We start from the raw sequence: 23,501 nt of genomic DNA, 5'->3' as shown, positions 1-23,501 counted from the left end.
GCGAGCCGCGGCTAAAAGCGCGAACCTCAGAGACGGGCGCGAGCCGCGGCTAAAAGCGCGGACCCCAGAGACGGGCGGGAGACACTAAGGCTGCTGCTGCTGCCACCAAGGGGCCTGTGTGCGAGCACAGGTCACTCTCCACACCCCTCTTCCGCGGAGCCTGTGCAGCCCGCCACTGCCAGGTTCCCGGGATCCAGGGACAACTTCCCCGGGAGAACGCACAGCGGGCCTCAGGCTGGTGCAACGTCACGCCGCCTCTGACGCCGCAGGCCCGCCCCGCACGCAGTGCCCCTCCTTCCCCCCCCCCACCCCCGGCCTGAGTGAGCCAGAGCCCCTGAATCAGCGGCTCCTTTAACCCAGTCCTGTCTGAGCAAAAAACAGACGCCCTCCAGCGACCTACATGCAGAGGCAGGGCCAAATCCAAAGCTGAGCTCCTGTGAGCTGTGAGAACAAAGAAGAGAAAGGGAGATCTCTCCCAGCAGCCTCAGAAGCAGCAGATTAAAGCTCCACAATCAACTTGATATACCCTGCATCTGTGGAATACCTGAATAGACAAGGAATGATCCCAAATTGAAGAGGTGGAATTTAGGAGCGAGATCTATGATTTTTTTCCCTTTCCCTCTTTTTGTGAATGTGTACGTGTATGCTTCTGTGTGAGATCTTGTCTGTATACTCTTGCTTCCACCATTTGTCCTAGGGCTCTATCCGTCCATGGTTTTTAAAAAAATTTTTTTTCTTAATAATTAATTTTAATTGTAATAACTTTATTATACTTTACCTTCGTTCTTTCTTTCCTTCCTTCCTTCCCTCCTTTAGACAATGAATCACCCCAAATTGAGGAGGTGGGCTCTGAGAGCAAGATTTATGATTTTTCCCCCTTTACCTCTTTTTGTGAAGGTGTATGTGTATGCTTCTGTGTAAGATTTTCTCTGTATAGCTTTGCTTCCAACATTTGTCCTAAGGTTCTATCCGTCCCTTTTTTTTTTTCTAAATATTTTTTAATTCAATAACTATATTATACTTTATTTTATTTTTACTGTATCTTCTTTCTTTCTTTTTTCCTTCTTTCCATCCTTCCTTCCTCCCTCCCTCGCTCCCTCCTTTCTTTCCTTCTTTGCTTCTTTCTTCCTTCCTTCCCTCCCTTCCTTCTTTCTTTCCTCGTACTTCTACTAATTCTCTCTACTTTTTCTCCCTTTTATTCTGAGCCATGTGGATGAAAGGCTCTTGGTGCTCCAGCCAGGAGTCAGGGCTCTGCCTCTGAGGTGGGAGAGCCAACTTCAGGACACTGGTCAACAAGAGACCTCCCAGCTCCACATAATATTAAACAGCGGAAATCTCCCAGAGACCTCCATCTTAACACCAGCACCCAGCTTCACTCAACGACCAGCAAGCCACAGTGCTGGGCAACCTATGCCAAACAACTAGCAAGACAGGAACACAACCCCACCCATTAGCAGAGAGGCTGCCTAAAATCATAATAAGGCCACAGACACCCCAAAACACACCACCAGACGTGAACCTGCCCACTAGAGAGACAAGATCCAGCCTCATCCACCACAACACAGGCACTAGTCCCCTCCACCAGGAAGCCTACACAACCCACTGAAACAACCTTAGCCACTGGAGACAGACATCAAAAACAACGGGAACTACGAACATGCAGCCTGCAAAAAGGAGACCCCAAACACAGTAAGATAAGCAAAATGAGAAGACAGAAAAACACACAGCAGATGAAGGAGCAAGATAAAAACCCACCAGACCTAACAAATGAAGAGGAAATAGGCAGTCTACCTGAAAAAGAATTCAGAATAATGATAGTAAGGATGATCCGAAATCTTGGAAGTAGAATGGACAAAATGCAAGAAACAGTTAACAAGGACCTAGAAGAAATAAAGATGAAACAAGCAACGATGAACAACGCAATAAATGAAATTAAAAGTACTCTAGATGGGATCAATAGCAGAATAACTGAGGCGGAAGAACGGATAAGTGACCTGGAAGATAAAATAGTGGAAATAACTACTGCAGAGCAGAATAAAGAAAAAAGAATGAAAAGAACTGAGGACAGCCTCAGAGACCTCTGGGACAACATTAAACGCACCAACATTCGAATTATAGGGGTTCCAGAAGAAGAAGAGAAAAAGAAAGGGACTGAAAATATTTGAAGAAATTATAGTTGAAAACTTCCCTAATATGGGAAAGGAAATAGTTAATCAAGTCCAGGAAGCACAGAGAGTCCCATACAGGATAAATACAAGGAGAAATACGCCAAGACACATATTAATCAAACTGTCAAAAATTAAATACAAAGAAAGCATATTAAAAGCAGCAAGGGAAAAACAACAAATAACACACAAGGGAATCCCCATAAGGTTAACAGCTGATCTCTCAGCAGAAACCCTACAAGCCAGAAGGGAGTGGCAGGACATACTGAAAGTGATGAAGGAGAAAAACCTGCAACCAAGACTACTCTACCCAGCAAGGATCTCATTCAGATTTGATGGAGAAATTAAAACCTTTACAGACAAGCAAAAGCTGAGAGAGTTCAGCACCACCAAACCAGCTTTACAACAAATGCTAAAGGAACTTCTCTAGACAAGGAACACAAGAGAAGGAAAAGACCTATAATAATGAACCCAAAACAATATAGAAAATGGGAATAGGAACATAACATATCGATAATTACCTTAAATGTAAATGGACTAAATGCTCCCACCAAAAGACACAGATTGGCTGAATGGATACAAAAACAAGACCCTTATATATGCTGTCTACAAGAGACCCACTTCAGACCTAGAGACACATACAGACTGAAAGTAAGGGGATGGAAAAAGATATTCCATGCAAATGGAAACCAAAAGAAAGCTGGAGTAGCAATTCTCATATCAGACAAAATAGACTTTAAAATAAGGACTATTACAAGAGACAAAGAAGGACACTACATAATGATCAAGGGATCGATCCAAGAAGAAGATATAACAATTGTAAATATTTATGCACCCAACATAGGAGCACCTCAATACATAAGGCAAATACTAACAGCCATAAAAGGGGAGATCAACAGTAGCACATTCATAGTAGGGGACTTTAACACCCCACTTTCACCCATGGACAGATCATCCAAAATGAAAATAAATAAGGAAACACAAGCTTTAAATGATACATTAAACAAGATGGACTTAATTGATATTTATAGGACACTCCATCCAAAAACAACAGAATACACATTTTTCTCAAGTGCTCATGGAACATTCTCCAGGATAGATCATATCTTGGGTCACAAATCAAGCCTTGGTAAATTTAAGAAAATTGAAATTGTATCAAGTATCTTTTCTGACCACAACGCCATGAGACTAGATATCAATTACAGGAAAAGATCTGTAAAAAATACAAACACATGGAGGCTAAACAATACACTACTTAATAATGAAGTGATCACTGAAGAAATCAAAGAGGAAATAAAAAAATACCTAGAAACAAATGACAATGGAGACACAACGACCCAAAACCTATGGGATGCAGCAAAAGCAGTTCTAAGGGGGAAGTTTATAGCAATACAAGCCCACCTTAAGAAGCAGGAAACATCTCGAATAAACAACCTAACCTTGCACCTCAAGCAATTAGAGAAAGAAGAACAAAAAAACCCCAAAGCTAGCAGAAGGAAAGAAATCATAAAAATCAGATCAGAAATAAATGAAAAAGAAATGAAGGAAACAATAGCAAAGATCAATAAAACTAAAAGCTGGTTCTTTGACTAGCCAGACTCATCAAGAAAAAAAGGGAGAAGACTCAAATCAACAGAATTAGAAATGAAAAAGGAGAAGTAACAACTGACACTGCAGAAATAAAAAAAATCATGAGAGATTACTACAAGCAACTCTATGCCAATAAAATGGACAATCTGGAAGAAATGGACAAATTCTTAGAAATGCACAACCTGCCAAGACTGAATCAGGAAGAAATAGAAAGTATGAACAGACCAATCACAAGCACTGAAATTGAAACTGTGATTAAAAATCTTCCAACAAACAAAAGCCCAGGACCAGATGGCTTCACAGGCGAATTCTATCAAACGTTTAGAGAAGAGCTAACACCTATCCTTCTCGAACTCTTCCAAAATATAGCAGAGGGAGGAACACTCCCAAATTCCTTCTATGAGGCCACCATCACCTTGATACCAAAACCAGACAAGGATGTCACAAAGAAAGAAAACTACAGGCCAATATCACTGATGAACATAGATGCAAAAATCCTCAACAAAATACTAGCAAACAGAATCCAACAGCACATTAAAAGGATCATACACCATGATCAAGTGGGGTTTATTCCAGGAATGCAAGGATTCTTCAATATACGCAAATCAATCAATGTGATAAACCATATTAACAAATTGAAGGAGAAAAACCACATGATCATCTCAATAGATGCAGAGAAAGCTTTCGACAAAATTCAACACCCATTTATGATAAAAACCCTGCAGAAAGTAGGCATAGAGGGAACTTTCCTCAACATAATAAAGGCCATGTATGACAAGCCCACAGCAAACATCATCCTCAATGGTGAAAAACTGAAAGCATTTCCACTAAGATCAGGAACAAGACAAGGTTGCCCACTCTCACCACTCTTATTCAACATAGTTTTGGAAGTTTTAGCCACAGCAATCAGAGAAGAAAAGGAATCCAAATCGGAAAAGAAGAAGTAAAGCTGTCACTGTTTGCAGATGACATGATACTATACATAGAGAATCCTAAAGATGCTACCAGAAAACTACTAGAGCTAATCAATGAATTTGGTAAAGTAGCAGGATACAAAATTAATGCACAGAAATCTCTGGCATTCCTATACACTAATGATGAAAAATCTGAAAGAGAAATCAAGGAAACACTCCCATTTACCACTGCAACAAAAGGAATAAAATACCTAGGAATAAACCTACCTAAGGAGACGAAAGACCTGTATGCAGAAAATTATAAGACACTGATGAAAGAAATTAAAGATGATACAAATAGATGGAGAGATATACCATGTTCTTGGATGGGAAGAATCAACATTGTGAAAATGACTCTACTACCCAAAGCAATCTACAGATTCAATGCAATCCCTATCAAACTACCACTGGCATTTTTCACAGAACTAGAACAAAAAATTTCGCAATTTGTATGGAAACACAAAAGACCCCGAATAGCCAAAGCAATCTTGAGAACGAAAAAAGGAGCTGGAGGAGTCAGGCTCCCTGACTTCAGACTATACTACAAAGCTACAGTAATCAAGACAGTATGGTACTGGCACAAAAACAGAAAGATAGATCAATGGAACAGGATAGAAAGCCCAGAGATAAACCCACGCACATATGGACACCTTATCTTTGATAAAGGTGGCAGGAACGTACAGTGGAGAAAGGACAGCCTCTTCAATAAATGGTGCTGGGAAAACTGGACAGGTACATGTAAAACTATGAGATTAGATCACTCCCTAACACCATACACAAAAATAAGCTCAAAATGGATTAAAGACCTAAATGTAAGGCCGGAAACTATCAAACTCTTAGAGGAAAACATAGGCAGAACACTCTATGACATAAATCACAGCAAGATCCTTTCTGACCCACCTCCTAGAGTAATGGAAATAAAACCAAAAATAAACAAATGGGACCTAATGAAACTTCAAAGCTTTTGCACAGCAAAGGAAACCATAATCAAGACCAAAAGACAACCCTCAGAATGGGAGAAAATATTTGCAAATGAAGCAACTGACAAAGGATTAATCTCCAAAATTTACAAGCAGCTCATGCAGCTCAATAACAAAAAAACAAACAACCCAATCCAAAAATGGGCAGAAGACCTAAATAGACATTTCTCCAAAGAAGATATACAGAATGCCAACAAACACATGAAAGAATGCTCAACATCATTAATCATTAGAGAAATGCAAATCAAAACTACAATGAGATATCATCTCACACCAGTCAGAATGGCCATCATCAAAAAATCTAGAAACAATAAATGCTGGAGAGGGTGTGGAGAAAAGGGAACACTCTTGCACTGCTGGTGGGAATGTGAATTGGTTCAGCCACTATGGAGAACAGTATGGAGGTTCCTTAAAAAACTACAAATAGAATTACCATATGACCCAGCAATCCCACTACTGGGCATATACCCTGAGAAAACCAAAATTCAAAAAGAGTCATGTACCAAAATGTTCATTGCAGCTCTATTTACAATAGCCCGGAGATGGAAACATCCTAAGTGCCCATCATCGGATGAATGGATAAAGAAGATGTGGCACATATATACAATGGAATATTACTCAGCCTTAAAAAGAAACGAAATTGAGTTATTTGTAATGAGATGGATAGACCTAGAGTCTGTCATACAGAGTGAAGTAAGTCAGAAAGAAAAAGACAAATACCGTATGCTAACACATATATATGGAATTTAAGGGAAAAAAAAATGTCATGAAGAACCTAGGGGTAAGACAGGAATACAGACGCAGACCTACTGGAGAACGGACTTGAGGATATGGGGAGGGGGAAGGGTGAGCTTTGACAGGGCGAGAGAGAGTCATGGACATATACACACTAACAAACGTAGTAAGGTAGATAGCTAGGGGGAAGCAGCCGCAAGGCACGGGGATATTAGCTCGGTGCTTTGTGACAGCCTGGAGGGGTGGGATAGGGAGAGTGGGAGGGAGGGAGATGCAAGAGGGAAGACATATGGGAACATATGTATATGTATAACTGATTCACTTTGTTATAAAGCAGAAACTAACACACCATTGTAAAGCAATTATACCCCAATAAAGATGTTTAAAAAAAAAAAAAAAAGAGTAAAGCCAAGAAGCAAAAAACATTTCCTAGAGTTAGACTCAAGTCTAAAATGCTTGATTATCATAATATATACATATGACAGAGTCCACGGTTGAAGAAAGTTGGCAGCCAACTTGATTCAAGTTTGATCGGGGACAATCCCCCAGTGACCCCAAGTTCTTCTTTGGATGTCCTTCGAGGTCCCTGATCTACTCTACGTGTGCCATTCTATTTAAGCCTCACAGTTCACCTTGCTGGGGCTCCATCCATATTTGTTCAAGAAGGGATGTCACTAAGACAACAGAGCATCAGTGCACGGTGCAGCCTCACCATGAATATGGAGGAGAGTAGAATTTTAATAAAGGGTTTCTGCTTGTATCACTAGTTTTGTGAATTCTTGGTCAAAGAAAATGGTAAAGTAACTTTGGAAAGGTTACATCCTCTCCTAGAAATTCACAGTGCAAGTACATCCTGAGAAGCGTCACCCTAACGAGATGTGTTTCGACTTATACAAGTCAGCCTTCCCCAAATGTTCAGGTCAGGGACCCACTCCTCTCACATGCTGCCTGGTGCTCTATGGAACTCACTGGTGTCCTGTACCAAGGTAAGAGGAAACAACTGGCTTCTAGAACGATACTCACTGCATTTACTGAGTCCCTTCCATAAGCCAAGGGTTTATGACCCACGTTATTCCAGGTGGTTTCATCCTTACAAGAACCCCCCGAGATAGATGTTAGTATCCCCCCTTTATAGCTATAAGAATTGAGGCTGAGAGAGAATAATTGATTAACTAGGTCCTACAGCAATTCTGGATTCAAGTCTATCTGATTTCAAAGTCGTGCACAAAGCTACCTCTCACACTAGTGTATAGTCTCTATTTTTCAAGTGTTAGGGTCAAAGACATTGACATCTTATGATTTGATGGAAATACAGTTCTAGTTTCTTACACACTACAAAGATCAGCTCTTGGGCTTCCCTGGGGGCGCAGTGGTTAAGAATCCACCTGCCAATGCAGGGGACATGGGTTCGAACCCTGGTCCGGGAAGATCCCACATGCCGCGGAACAACTAAGCCCGTGCGCCACAACTACTGAGCGTGCACTCTAGAGCCCGCGAGCCACAACTGAGCCTGCATGCCACAACTACTGAAGCCCGCGTGCCTAGAGCCCGTGCTCCTCGATAAGAGAAGCCACTGCAATGAGAAGCCCGCGCACCGCAACGAAGAGTAGCCCCCGCTCACCGCAACGAGAGAAAGTCCACGCGCAGCAACAAAGACCCAACGCAGCCCAAAATAAAAATAAATAAAATAAATAAATTAAAAAAAAAGATGAGTTCTTCACTGGATGTATTTCTAATTAAATCCTACATACTAAGCTCTATAACCACATGGAGGGGATGTGCTCTCATCTGAGGTCAACCAGACTCAGACCCGGACCTGAAGCCGAGGTGCCAGAAGTGAGTGGTAAGCAGTCACGCATCCTGTCTCTCCCGGCCATCTCCCAATTTCTAGTCTGCTTGGGTTCCTGCTTCGCCATCCTGTCCCTACTCCATCCCTGCCAAGCAGTGAGACTTCTTGTCGTGTGCTGCAGCTGCTACTGACAAGCAGTAAACAGAGATAAAAGGGACAATGTTGACCACGAGGGTCAAGGTAGAAAACTTCATCTATGGAAGCGAGACAATTTCATTTTGTAAAATAAAAGCCATCTGTCTCACCCCCATCTCCCAATCAGGAATAGAGTGGTTCAGATAAGAGAATTAAATGACTCTGTATTTTAAAAATGAATATTGCTCTAGTTTGACATGATACATTTTCTTTCCCCACAACAAAAGACCACCTTAACTTGGCAACAGCAGAGTCATTTAGGCTGGGAATTTCATTTTTTCCCTGGCTAACTGGCCCATCAGAGATCCTTGAAAATCCTTTTACTTCTTTAAAATAGAAGCCACAAAAATAACTTCACCTAATAAGTGGTGTAATAAATATGTCTGGTATAGTCGTTGGCCCTTAGCCTTGAATAAGCAGTACTTTCGTTAACTAAATATACATCCCCAAAGCAGGCTGGTTAAAATAGAAAGTTGGGTGATCTGAGATAAAATAACTTGTTAGGCTCACTACATATCAAAGATTTAAATGAGATGCCTCATATAAAATGTCGGTAGGAGTAAATCGAGACCCATTGATCCTCACAGCAGCCAAGGACTCAGGCAGACTCCTCCGTCGAACCTGGTGTCCTAAAGAGTGAAGACAATTTGGTAGCGGCTCCCAGTGCCAAGAGCTACCCTCACACAGGACCAAAGAGCGCCAGGGTCTTGCGTGAATGTAGTCTACGGTCCTGGGGACGCAGTGTTGGGGGGGCCCTATGCCGCTGACCTTGACGGACTGTTTTGAAGTTGAAGGTCTGGAAGCCACCTGTCAATGCAGAAGAGTCGATGACGTCCACGCCGTAGTCACTCTGGCTCCGTCTGTAAAGCGTGATGCCGACGACCAGGACTGTGACGGCCACGACCGCAGCGCCCAAGCCTGAGTACAAAGCGATGTCGCTGGCATTCTCAATGCCTGAAAGACACAAGAGAAATTCTAAATGGCCAACATGGGCACAGGGCCAAAGACCCACCCCGGGACACAGAATGAAATGTTATCGGAATTTTGGGAGATACTGATCAGACGAAATGACAAATGTAGCTAGCTGCGAGCTGGACTCTCTTTCACACAATAATCATGTTTCTAGAAGGCCTTGTATAAATCAAAGGGATGCTAGTCAAATAACGTAACTGCATTAAGGTAGCTCACCACATAATGGAATCTGGAACAGAATCAATTTTGCAAAGAATATATTTTTCAAGGAAAAACAGGCAACTCCTTAATTTGCTTGTTTTAGGACGTCCTATTGCCCTGCCAAGTATTTTTTATATTTTATTTTTGTTGGAAGACACGAGACCCACGTACAATGACAAAATACAGGTGAATTGCTCTGCTTGTCTATGACCTGGGGCGCATGCATTCACAGAGAGCGGTCTAGGGTGAGAGGGTAACGCATAGTCTATGAGTCGAGAGAGGAGACCAGAGCTCACAAGTATGAACTTGAGCTTCATCAGAATAGTGACAGACATCAGGGTATTTACAATCATTATGAGCGACTTCCTATTGTGAGATATGAAAAGGGTTTGGTCCCAGGCGCTCTTATGTCCACGGTAAATGTTTTCTGGCACCAATTAAACGCTCGAGTCTAATACTTTTTTTTGTGGAAGAGGACTGGTCTCTAAGAGGGCACATGCTGTTTCTCCCATACCTCTCCTACTCCATCCTATTGAATGCATGGGCAAAGCAAAAATAAAAGCGTTAGTTTGAATTTAGATGGTGGGTGTCTCCCCATACCCCAAGGTAAGCTGTAGCTGCTTCCCAACCCTTTTGCTAGATGTACACTGGGTGTGGTTCATTCCGGAAGAGATTCATAACGGCTACTGCAACTCAGCATGACATTTACCCAAGACCACATAATCTTAAAAACATGTGTAAAAATGGAAGGTGGCAAGTACTAACTACGTAATTGATTTCCCTACAGATTATGCAGTAGGTATACTTAACAGGTCCAAAAGTAATTACTATGTCACCCCTTTTGGGCTTAGCAGATAAAATAAACCCATCATATATTTACCTTGTAATTGCACGGCACTCACTCTGCATTCACTGCACCCTAATATGGTACTTACGTTACCGACTGAGTAATACTAACCATACAAGTCCATTTATTTTCAACGAAGTTAGTGGACTATAAAATAAGGTGCCACCAAATTAAAGAGGGAACAAGGAAATCAAGCAGAACCGGTTCAGTAATAGGGCGGTCAACACATAAAAATAATTCGTGAGGAGAAGAACACAGTCATCCCAAAGAACAGTAACTGAAAGGTCAGAGGATTATCAGACACTTTTCGTAACCACAACAGCCTGGGAGGTATGGAGAAACAGGGTGTGATTTAGGCTTTAGTTCAACTTCATGATGGACCAAATGGGAGAGGGAGAGGGATGGGGCATTGGTGGTGGTCTTCCCTAGACACCCAGAACTATGGGGATGATGACTGATACCAACCCCAAATGTCTACCTATGTCACGTGGGGAGAAAGGACGGCAGCTATCACCCCACTTACAGTCTCACCCTCCGTCTACTCAATTAAGTTCCTTGGAGGGAATCGTTAGAGCAGAGAGAGGACACGGAACGCGACAGGTGCAGCCAGCCAGGGTACCAGGAGCAGTGAGAGAACTTTGGATTGGGACCAGTTAGCCTTCCCCCACCCCTCCCCTCCAGGTCCTTGGGCGCTGCTGACTGATGACATCACCGTCTTAAAAGGTGTATCTGGGGAGAAGACACCTGCTCGGCAACCGAGCACACAGAGCAAGAGTCTGACGGTGTCCTGAATGCAGCTGCTCTCTTGCTGAGTCGGCGAAGTAGACACAAAGGCATCTTTAGCTTCCCAGGTACTAAAATAGGACCAGGAGCCAGAGGATAACCAGGGTGAAAGTACTTCTGCTGAAAATGGACATCACTGGACACGAAATCTGGAAACAAGACTAAGTAGCAGGAACAAGCTGTCTTTGTTCCCCTGGATTCCTATCTTGTTCTTTATGTGTCCACCCTCTTGCTACCTAGGTAACCAGAATTCTCTGCCCTCCAGATACAAGTCCTGGTTTAGGAAAGGACCCTACTTATGCCTTCAGACGGAGGTATGGATGTTGGATATAGCTCATTGTATTTCCTCTTCCAGGAATATGTGCAGAATATATTTGACTTAAGAGAATGAAATACTGAATTACAGGATTTTAAAAAATGAATACGGGGACTCTGGGGATAGGGTAGGGAAAGAAGGGAGAGAGGTTTGTTCGGAGAGCACTGCTTCCTTATGAGGCTCACCCTGGCACTTGGCGGGACAGTCTGATCTAAAAGCAGAAGTCCATGGACTCCTGCAGAAAGATAAGCAAAGGGGGATTTATTTTACAAGAACAATCTGTCCGGGGAATTCGAAGGTTCAGGATCTAATAATTTCATTCAGTCAACATACACTTGTGGAGGCTCAACCATGCAGCGGAAATGATACAGGGGTGAATTAATATGTGGTCCATATTCTCAGTTGTTTCTTGTTTAAAACTGATAAAAGACAAGGTGGTGATGGGACCCTGGTATCCAGGTGCAGCTACAGAGGTAGACACGTCATCAAAGCCACGTGTGCGCGTCTCAAGAGATGTAATCAGGCATCCTTATAGCTCAAATTCTTCTAAAGTTGGGTCACCCTGCTTCTTTTTCCTCTTTTTTTTTTTTCTCTTCTCTATCTATCTGCTTTCACTTCACCTCATTCTTTCTTCTTTTTTTTCCCCCTCTGCCCCACCATTTTCTAATCTATTTCTCCAGGACAGTAGAGTGGGTTTCCCTATAAGGGTTCCTGTGTGCTCACAAACGTAATTGATTCCCTTTTCATGTGTGTGCAGGACAGGCCCCAGGAGAACCTGAGGTTTAGTTCCACGTTTTTCACCACAGTTTCATGGGAGAAGGGGAAGGCTGAGTGTAGGTGTCTGTGAGCACATGGGCACTTGGAGGGGTGCCACTGCAGAATCACCCCAAGACTGAGTGCGTGCGCGTACGTGTGCACATGAGCACACACTCGGCTCTCGTCAGAACATCAGAAGCCACTGCTGGCTCCTTCCCAGGGGAGCTGCTCCAGTCACATGCCCACAAGGTGCAGGCTCTTCCCAGGACTGGGAAGCTTTCTCTACATCCAGCCCTGCGCTCCTGCGCTCCACACTGCCTACACTCCAGATTCAACGGTCATTAACCTACCGGCTAGGTGGACCTCTGCTAGCGAAAAGCCCCGTTCACCTTTCAGATTATAATGACGGGTCATTGCCCTGTACCCCCCATACCACTAGGCATCTAGGCCCTACCCATCTCTATCTACCCATCTGTCAGGTGCCAGCGCAGGGCCTCGTCCTCCAAGAAAGTGACTCTGTCCTGGCCAATCCAGCCAACCCTGCCAACCCATGGTTTTCTAAACTCTTCTGTCACTTACGGTTCCTAGAACTCTTTTTGGATCTTCTGATGGTTAATGATCTGACTGCCAGCGCATTCTGTATAACTGCTTTAAGTTCTTCACAAGCAGTTCTATCTCTATCATTTCCCACAGAAACTTGCGTTGAATCATTGTGCGACTGTTTGTTGATCGCTTGCCTGGTCTCAGACTGCGGGAAGAGAAGTAGGAAAGAGATCCCGGTCTGAGGCTGATTGTAGAAGCCCTGCCCCAGAGACCCTCTTTTTCCTTTACGTCCACACACATACATGTCTATACCTGTCTGCTTGCTCTCATACTCATGTGGTGCTGGTTTGTTTCCTCCAAGTGATTTTGAACAAAAGCCTTGATACCCCCTGACTGATCAGGCTATCCTGCCTTTTGTGGGCATAGGGTACTTTTCTCTGAATTTCTGTTTACCTATCAACGTGTGATTGATGTCTTTCCTGTGTCTTCATCCCTATTTTCCTCTCTCCGAGAGTTGCGAAAGTTTTAGGCCAAGCTCAGAAGGAGACAACATGTGGTAGAAAAACTTGTGTGTAATCTATAGGCTAACAAAAAGAAAAAAACAAGGACTGGGAAATCTCTTATATTCCAAGTTAGTCAGAAACTACAGAGGAATCTGTTCACTCCTGGAAGGAGTGTGAAACATCTACAGAGAAAGGCTACAAAGATTAATAGTTGGAAGCTAGGACCCTGGAAAGGAAATGTTTACGGGTTCATTTGGCCTGGAGAAAGGAGAACTAGAAAGTGGCTTGTGCGGGGCTCTTTCACGCATGAAGCGTTGCTCTAAGAAGAGGCCACAGTAGGTGCCCAGTGAACCTTCATTTTACGATGAGGCTAGTAACGAGCTCTCCACCAGCTCTAACAAGGGCTGAAAAGGAGGACATGGCCTGTTGTTATAGCACTTGGACTCTGCTTAGATATTAAAATGACCTTTTCTACAAGGAGGGTTGTTAAAAAAAGCCACACTGTATTTCTGAGGGAGCTTATGAAATCTCCTTTCAGAGGCTCTGAAAACCAGCGTCGCTTGACAGTAGTCTGCAGTTATTTCATTTTTGGGCAAAGTTGGCGAGAAAGGCTAAGTGACCTTTCAAAGCCCCTTCGAACTTCAGAGTTCAAGGACTGGGCATTAGCAAGTTCCTGTCTTCATGAATTATAATCACAGCTAGTCATTCACAGTAACTTATGTCCCCAAAGGAATAAAGCGAAGGGCTCTTTACTTAGCTTGCCTGCCACTCTCCACAGGACTCTCACTGGAAGAACATATTAATGCCACTTAGTTATGGAAATTTAGCTCAATTCCCATGTTATGAGGTTAACTACGTATCAGATTAGAGTCTATTTCACAGGATCAGATAGGTACATCAAATGAACAAAGGAGCACAACAAAATACCTTTCAAGACATATAGTTAGGGAGTTTGGGACTGACATGCACACACTGCTATATTTAAAACGGATAACCAACAATGACCTACTGTATAGCACAGGGAACTCTGCTCAATATTCTGTAATAACCTAAATGGGAAAAGAATTTGAAAAAGAATAGATAAATGTATACGTATAACTGAATCACTTTGCTGTACACCTGAAACTAACACAACATTGTTAATCAACTATACTCCAATGTAAAATAAAAAGTTAAAAACAATATGCTAGGGCTTCCCTGGTGGCGCAGTGGTTGAGAGTCCGCCTGCCGATGCAGGGGACACAGGTTCATGCCCCAGTCCGGGAAGATCCCACATGCCGCGGAGCGGCTGGGCCTGTGAGCCATGGCCGCTGAGCCTGCGTGTCCGGAGCCCGTGCTCTGCAACGGGAGAGGCCACAACAGTGAGAGGCCTGCGTACCGCAAAAAAAAAAAAAAAAAGCTATTCTGTTTTATCTCATTAGATATTATAAAATGACCACTGCTCCCGTTTCAGGGAAAAAAAAAAACCTCAGCAACTTGAATTGGCATACATGAGAGGCAGTGAATTACTAAGGAATTAACACTATAAATATTCACAAAGAGAGGGCTGAGAGAGGCAAAATAAATAGGAAGCTAAAGAACCAGCTGCTGTGCTGGGCTCCCGGGAAACAGCCATCTCTGGACCAGTCCCTCCTCATCCCAGCACAGGCAGTGCTATGTAGATACAGAGTGATGTACCCAAGTATTTAATTGCACACGGAAACATAACAAGTTATTGTTCGAGTTGTTTATACTTGCTGTCATTGAGAAGCACCATTTTTTTCTTTAACACATCAGAAAATAGCTTTTAAATGGTCAGCTATGGTCAACCACGGTAAGCAATTCCGATTATATCTGCATTGCTTGGACTCTCAAAATCCCGTCACCAATCACCATCTCGCTTTTCCAACTTGCCATCCTCCAAAACCTCGTTATTGTTGTCATTAATAACAACAGCAGCACATTCTTAAATAGCACTTACTACGTGCAAGGCACTGTTCTACTACTTTACACTTATTAACTCATTTTAATCCTTCCAACAACCTTGTAAAAATGTGCCCATTTAAATGTGTAAACTGAGGCCAGAAAATCACTTGCCTTGCCCAAAGCCTCACGATTGGTAAGTAGCAGAGCTGGGATTCAATCCAAGGCAGTTGGCTCCAGAATCGATTCTCTGGCTCATTCTCTATTTAGCTGTTAACCTCTGTCCTGGTCACACTGCCTGATACTGAAACCACGTACCAGCCCCTGTGTCCTTGTCTTCTGAAGTAAAAGTTCGACTCCAAAGTTAATGATTGGGCAACGTTAAGATGTAGAAATAAAGAATAGCTGTTGGGCTGGGGAACTGGAAACAATTTAGATGATAATTCTGCCACATAGCAGAACTCCCAGTTCCCTGAAAGATACAGATAAAGGCCTGACACACATTCCTAAATTGCTTTTATAGGAAGTAGACCGCCACCAGATGAAGACTGCTGCCCACAAGAACACAGACCCTAGACCGGTTGGAACCAGAAGGTTGATGAAGCTGACTCCCAATTACCTCACCACCAGCCGATCCGAAGGACGTCCACGAGCTGATCACGCCCTGCTCCTTGAACCACTCCTATGAAACTCCTCACTGCCCCCTCCAGGGCAGGACACACAGGCTTGAGGGCGTTAGCCCGTTGTGGTCCCCTTTGCCTGCCAAAGCAAAAAAGCTCACTCTTTCTATTTCATCCCAAACTCTGTCTCTGAGATTTCATCCGGCACCAGTGTACACAGGCCGAATTTCGGCAACAATACCTCTTGCTGGCAAGGGTCACCCAGTAAAGGAGCACTAAGCTTGTGTTTGCTTCTCTGAGAGCTACAGGTGTGATCACATTCTCATCCTCACAACCAAGTCTATTGAGGTAGGTATTATATTTCCTCTTTCACGATGATGACTTAGGTGCAGATAAGATAGAGACTTGCTCAAGGCTTTGCCATGAGAAAATGGCCAAGGCAACATTTGGACACCCATCTGTCTTCACTCCCAAATAGCTTAACCATTAGAGGGTGGCTCCCTGCACTGAGGTCAACTTGCCCCGCTGGAGAAACTCACCAACTAGACTGGTGGGTATCATCAAAAATCCGATGCTTTGCAAACTCACCGGGGCCTTCCTTGCAGCCGAGTAATTATTGTATTCATGTCCTATGACCAAATAATGCTTTTCATCGAAACAGTTACTCTGAACTTTGTTTCCTTTCTTCAACACCGCTGCTTCTCACTGGCCCCTTTTCTAGTTGAAAAAACAGAGGCCCTCCTATGTGAGTTCCCTCCTCCACAACTCAGAATTCCTCTGCTCCTTCCCACGTTTTTCCTTTCCTTTTCCCTGTTCCCTGAACAGCTGCTCCTCTGTGTCAGGCCAGCTCTGTTCCGCCCTCTCCTGCGTCCGCGGGGGCCTGGCTTCGTTCATTATTCCCTTTCGGCCTTGCATCTTTCAACTCTGCCTCCACACATGAGCCTTGCCTTCTGCCTGCAGACACAGCCTGGTCTCCCTAATCACCTCCCACCCAAATCCTTCTCCCGACTCTGATAAACCTTGCAAAGATGCAGTATCTTTTCACATCCACGAGATCCTTAGCTCTTTGTTGAAGAGAACTTAAAGCATTTTTTTTTTTTTTTTTTCGGTACGCGGGCCTCTCACCGCTGTGGCCTCTCCCGTTGCGGAGCACAGGCTCCGGATGCGCAGGCTCAGCGGCCATGGCTCACGGGCCCAGCCGCTCCGCGGCATGTGGGATCCTCCCAGACCGGGGCACGAACCCGTGTCCCCTGCATCGGCAGGCGGACTCTCAACCACTGCGCCACCAGGGAAGCCCAAAGCATTTGTTCTTAACATTGAACCTTTTGTGATCCATGTTCCATAATTTCCCTAACCACTTAACCTCTGTCCTGCTGAAACAAAAGAATAAATAGAATACATGCATATGATGAGAAAATGTTTTAGGAACTATAAAAAGTTACACTACACCAAGAGAAAATTTATCCTCCAACTAAGCCAGACAGAGAAAGGCATATAATACCATATGATATCGCTTATATGTGGAATCTAAAAAAAAAAAAGGATACAAATGAACTTATATACCAAAGAGAAATAAACCCACAGACATAGAAAACAAATTTATGGTTACCAAAGGGGGAAGGGGAGGAGGGATAAATTAGCAGTTTGGGATTAACATATACACACTACTACATATAAAACAGATAAGCAACAAGGACCTACTGTATAGCACAGGGAACTCTACTCAATATTTTGTAATAACCTATAAGGGAAAAGAATATGAAAAAAACCTGATATATATGTATATATAACTGAATCACTTTGCTGTCCACCTGAAATTAACACAACATTGTAAATGAACTATACTCCAATAAAAAAAATAAATAAAATTGAAAAAAATAAAAGTAACCATTCTTGATAGTATCTTTGAGATCTTTCAGGGAAAAAAAAGTAAATTTCCTTTTTTTTTTTACTCGAAAAATTCTATTATCCTTATATTTCTAAATTATATTTCCTTTCCTGTATGTTGCTCTTTGCCCCCACCATGTACAGTATCTTGTAGATCTTTCCTCTATCAGAATCTACAGACCTACTTCACTTCTTTTTACACGTGTCTAAGCCCATTGCCAGGCTGTATAATGGTGTAACTCGTTCACTATTTCTGTCTTATTTGGTTGTTCTCTTACCCTTTTAGAGTCTGGCTCTTGCACAAACCACTGTTCCCTCTTGAAGACTGGTCTCAAACACTCCATTAGTAGTAATGTTCTTTTTCTTATTCTTTTCCACTGCTCTGCAGTAGAAACACAAGAATAGCCAACCCTCCCTCTAGGGGAAAGAAAAAGTCCCTTAAATTTGATTCTCCTAACATCTCTTTTCTTATTGTTTAGGAACTACTCTTCCTTCTCAAAGTTCTATAAAAGATCTTTAAAGCTCAGTTCTTGGCCCCTTTTGCTCATCTAATCGGATCATCACTCACACGCAGACAGCGCTAACTATTCCTCCGATGACAAACAGTCTCAAACCAAGATCTCCTGCCTCATCGCGTATGTGAAGACCTCATCCAACATTTCCTCCGGCTCGATGGATAATACCATCACGCAACTATGTGTTGCGCTAACATCTCAAATTTGTCATCTGATTGATGAATTCACCATTCTTATCTCTTCAGATACTTTCTTTTCTTGAATTCCCTTTCTCTAGTAATGACATCACCAGAGACCAGGCTTGAGACGGAGAGTCATCTTTCCTCTTCTTTCCATCGACCCCTTCCCCCAGACCACTGACACGCCTTACTGATCGGATCCCCAGCGCCTCTCACATCTCCGTTTCAACAGGAGGCACCCACACTGCACAGTCTCATCTTACCTGGTACCGAGGCCCCAGTCTTTGTTCACTCTGAACCACTTTACACATGGATTACTCTCTCCAAACACGGTTCTGGCACTGACCTTTCAATAACTCTCTAGTAGGTGTGAGTTCACTCCAACAGGGACTTTCCTTACAGCTCAAGACACTTTCTGCTCTGCCCCATTCTATTTTTCAACTGCTTTTGCCCATTTCTCATCCATAGGGACCCTACTCTTTGGCTAAATCTGACTACAGGCATAACTCAAAGATATTATGGGTTCAGTTCCAGACCACTACAATAAAGCAAATATCGTAATAAAGTGAGTCACACAAATTGTTTGCTTTTCCAGTTAAAAGTTATGTTTACACTATACTGTAGCCTGTTAAGCGTGCAATAGTATTATGTTTGAACAAAACAATGGATATACCTTAACTAGAAAATACTTTATTGCTAAAACATGGTAGCCATCATCTGACAACACAAGGTGTCCACAAACCTTCAATTTGTAAAAAAAAAAAAAAAAAAAAAAAAAAAAGCAGTATCTGCGAAGCTCAAGAAAGCAAAACACAATAAAATGAGGTCTGCCCATATCCATTTTTTTCAAGTAGAACTTGTACTTCAGTAGACTTCTTTTTGTTCAGACTTGCTTTCACTGAAAGGTTCTCTCCTCTAATATTTGTTTTAATTCTAACCATTCTTCCAAGATTGACAGTAAAGATAATCTATTCTATAAAATATATTTCTTTTAATTAATTAATTAACTAATTTATTTATTTTTGGCTGTGTTGGGTCTTCATTGCCGCACGCGGGCTTTCTCTAGTTGCGGCGAGTGGTGGCTACTCTTCGTTGCGGTGCACGGGCTTCTCACTGCAGTGGCTTCTCTTATCGAGGAGCACGGGCTCTAGGCGCACAGGCTTCAGTAGTTGTGGCACGCGGGCTTCAGTAGTTGTGGCTCGCGGGCTCTAGAGCGCAGGCTCAGTAGTTGTGGTGCACGGGCTTAGTTGCTCCGCGGCATGTGGGACCTTCCGGGACCAGGGCTCAAACCCGTGTCCCCTGCATTGGCAGGCGGACTCTCAACCACTGCGCCACCAGGGAAGCCCCAAAAATATTTCTTGATAATGCACATTCACGTGTTTTATTCTTCCTTCTGAGTAAAGTTGCCAGATCAAGCAAATACAAATACGACATAGTTAAATTTGAATTTCAGATCAAGAATGAATAACTTTAGTAGAAGTATTTCTCACGCCATATTTGGGACATGCTTATGCTAAAATGTATTCACTGTTGATCTGAAATTCAAATGTAACTAAGGGTTCTGTATTTTATCTGGTAAGTCTACCTTCAGACTGCAAAAAGAACTGTGTTTTTTCCCATCAGATACGAAGACCAAGGTAAAATGAGAAATAGAGTCAAAAAGCAGGATTTGAACTCCAGTCCTTGAGAAAATGACTTCACTTTCATTTTCTATTCTGGAAATTAAAGATATAAACTCTAACTTTCAATATACTAACACGTGGAAAGATGGGGCCTGTGAATTCACATTTTTAGCGAGTACCCTGGGTTCCTCTGATGCCGATGAACACATTGGTCCGTCACTTATTCACTGTGTCTGTGCTTAGTTCCGAAGTATTTAATGAACGAAATCCCATCACGTCCAGTAAGGTCAATGATATTCTTGAAGATGGTAGTAAGAAAAGGTATACACTTACAATGGAATAAAAATTAGGTAATAAAAAGATTGAAAGTAGTAAGAAAATTATAAATGTTGCACATATGCATGGGTTGAATTGATTCACAGTAGGAGTGATTCTGAAGGACAAAGCAAGTCATGCAATTTGTGGGAAGTGCTGTTTATGTAATGGAAAATAATCAGCAGGAGATGAAAAATGCTGGGTAAAATAGAAAAAAAATGTGCTTTACATCATGGTTAGATGATTAGCATTGATGCCAGTTGCCTCATGTTAGTTTAGAAGAATCTAGAAGTCTATTGAGAACTTAAAGATATTATGGTTCAAAGTCGCAGATCGTTCTATGGGTTCAAGGTACCATTCAGGTCTACACAGCCTGAAAGAGAATGGTCCAAATTACCAGTGCAGACTGTGCATCTTCTGAGGAGTTCCCTAACCCTATGAGGATCACAAAGAATGTGTATTCCCAGAATCCACATTGTTCCACTATGGATGAAAGCAGTGTACTTGGGGAAAAGATGTAGAATGGAGTGTTAGTAAGGAGACGAGAAATACCTAATTTTCAGACGTAAGGACACATTTGGGTCATTCTTTGATAGAAATGATTCTGGGAAGCAACCAGCTTAGACTTTAACCTAGCACCTGGCACAGAATAGATGATTATTAAAAACTATCTCCTTACTTCCCCCTCTTCTCAAATCCTTTATTATCTTCTACCTTGTATTGAAGTTGTGGGGAAGAAGCCTTTCTTACTGTTTCCTTCACACTTCACTGGGCCAGGACTATTTATATAGAATAATTGTGCAATAAATATCTACTACATGAATGAGTTAAAATAAATATAAAGAAGCAAAGTCTTTATTTTCACCTTAACAATAAAAGGCTCCGTGCAGAGTTAGCAGGAAGATGTAAGACCATAATAACAAGTATGAATTGAACATCTAATACATACTAGGCACAGTGGTAAACACCACAAGCATAAGGGTGAACAAGATCCTATACCATCTACCAGATGGCAGGAATTATGTCTAGCAGAGAGGGAATCCAGCCTGGGATAAAGGCAATGAACATATGGTGTAGAAATAGGGAAACTGCTTGATACTGAGCCAATTACAGGAGTAACTAACTCAGACTTGGGGGCTGGGGGGAAGATGGTGAATGCTTTGCAGAAGTGAGACCCAAGCCAAAACCTGGAGGAAGGATAAATTCAACAGGTTAAGATTAGGGGGAGAGAAAGTTTTCTGGCAGAAGTAACAGAACGTATAAGGAAGTTTATGCCAATATGGGCCCAGGGTATTCAGACAACTAAGAATCTTTGTTTGGCTGAAGAATACGAGAAACGGTGAGAGGGTAGGAAGGAAAATACCTAATGATTCAGCGGCTTGAGAGAAGCTGATACGCTTAAGAAAAGCCATCTCAGACCAGATCACAAACATTAAGTACTTTGGACTTTATCTTAAAAATAATGGTCAGCTAACGAAAAGGCTTAAACACAGAGGTCATGTGACCAGAACTGATGTTTTCAAAAGATCAGATAAATTGATGTCAGCCAAGATTGGATATAGGAAGCAATGGTAGAAATCCTGGTTAGGAAGAAAGGTGGCCTGAACTTTAAAACATTTTTGTCTGGGACACCCCTTTCTTTTCACTTGGTTTTTCTCTTACTACAACTGGCTGTTACTTTTCTGTCTCCTCTGCAGTGACTTCTGACCTTCTCTACATCTAAATGTTGATGTCCTCCAGCGCTGAGTCCTCAGATACCTTCTCTATTCACACTCATTATTCGGTGATCTCATTCAGCCTAATGGCTTTAAGTATCATCTGGACAGTGACAAGCCCCAGATTTATGTCACCAGCCAGGACTCTCCTCTGACCTCCAGACTCATATATTCAGCTGCCTGTTTAACCTCTCCATTTAGATGTTTAAGAAGTATCTCAAATCTAGCATTTATAACAATGAACTCTTGAAAGTCTCCCTCCAGATGTGCTAAACCAAGTTCTCCCCAGATCGATAATGGCAAGTCCATCCTTCCAGTTGCGTAGCCCAAATTCTGGAATCATCCCTAATGCTTTTCCTTCTCTCAAACTCTATATCCAATCCACCAGCAAATCCTTTTGACTCTGCCTTCAAAAGATATCCATAATGGATTATGGCCCGTTTCTACAATTTCCAATGCATTCTGTCTGGCCCAAGCCACAGTCATCTTGAATCTAAGTTATTATAATAGCCTGGGTATTGTAAACAGCCTAGATTATTTTAATAGATTATTGTTACAATAGATCATTGTAAGAGGTTTTCTTGCTTCTGCTCTGGTTCCCTGAATGTTTACACTCAACACAGCAGGTAGAGTTTATCCTTGAAAATATTCACTATGAATAAACACCCTCAATGGCTTTCCATCTCGCTCACATGAAAGGTCAAAGTCGTTACAATGGCCTATGATACACTTGGCAGTTTTTCCCTGTGCCCCACTTCTTTGACCTGAGCTATTACGACTCTTCCCTTTGCCGCTCTGCTCCAGATACCTGCCCTAATTGTTCCTCGGATACAAGCTCCCGCCACACAGCCTTGGCATCCTGCTGTTCCCTTGGCCTGGAATGTTCTCCTCTCAGATATCTAGAATGTTTTTGTCCTTGTTTTTTTTCAGGCCTCTTCTTAAATGTGATTTTATTACAGAGACCTTCTCTGAACATCTTATACAAAAAAGCAACACTCCCTCCATCCCCGCCTGAACCCCTCATCCTGCTTTATTCCTCTTCACAACACGTCACCACCTCCACAGCACTGAGCACTCTTATTTTCTGGTTTTTTCCATCTCCCCTCACTGTAAACTTTGTGGGAGCAGAAACTCTGCTCTGTATCTGTCTGGCTCAGGTGTTGATTCTCCACCACCTAGAACATGTCCTAGCCCCTGGGAAGCACTTTATGAATAGCTGCTGAATGAATGGAGGGATGGATACGCAAGAGGGAAAAGGGAGAGGGTCAGTGAACTTGATCTATGTAGGTGGCAGAATGGTTAGACGGTAGTGATTCATTGGGTACTGAGCTGGAGAAGGGAGAGGAAGAAGACAGGGGTCTAGGAGGCTGTCCAAGTGTGGGACCCCGCTGAGTTAAAGGCGTAGTATTCACTGAACT

At 42.6% G+C, this 23,501-nt stretch overlaps 1 protein-coding gene across 1 annotated transcript in view; it reads right to left on the bottom strand.

Annotated features, from left to right (window-relative positions):
• Positions 1–23,501, bottom strand: part of UNC5D (unc-5 netrin receptor D) — a 192,959-nt gene that overhangs the window by 66,268 nt on the left and 103,190 nt on the right. Inside the window, exons 4-6 of the mRNA XM_089903552.1 lie at positions 11,096–11,281; positions 9,792–9,946; positions 9,176–9,361 (exon numbers count right to left, since the gene is read on the bottom strand). Coding sequence (XP_089759678.1) covers positions 9,176–9,361; positions 9,792–9,946; positions 11,096–11,281 — 527 coding nt within the window. The remainder of the gene's footprint in view (positions 1–9,175; positions 9,362–9,791; positions 9,947–11,095; positions 11,282–23,501) is intronic.

The sequence above is a fragment of the Delphinapterus leucas genome, chromosome 21, assembly GCF_059928025.1.
Source record: "Delphinapterus leucas isolate spDelLeu-1000000601 "Yukka" chromosome 21, BTC_Dleu_Yukka2, whole genome shotgun sequence".
NCBI classification, from domain to species: Eukaryota; Metazoa; Chordata; class Mammalia; order Artiodactyla; family Monodontidae; genus Delphinapterus; species Delphinapterus leucas.
The sequence above is the reverse complement of the archived record's forward strand: the minus strand, read 5'-3'. Positions and strand labels throughout refer to the sequence as shown.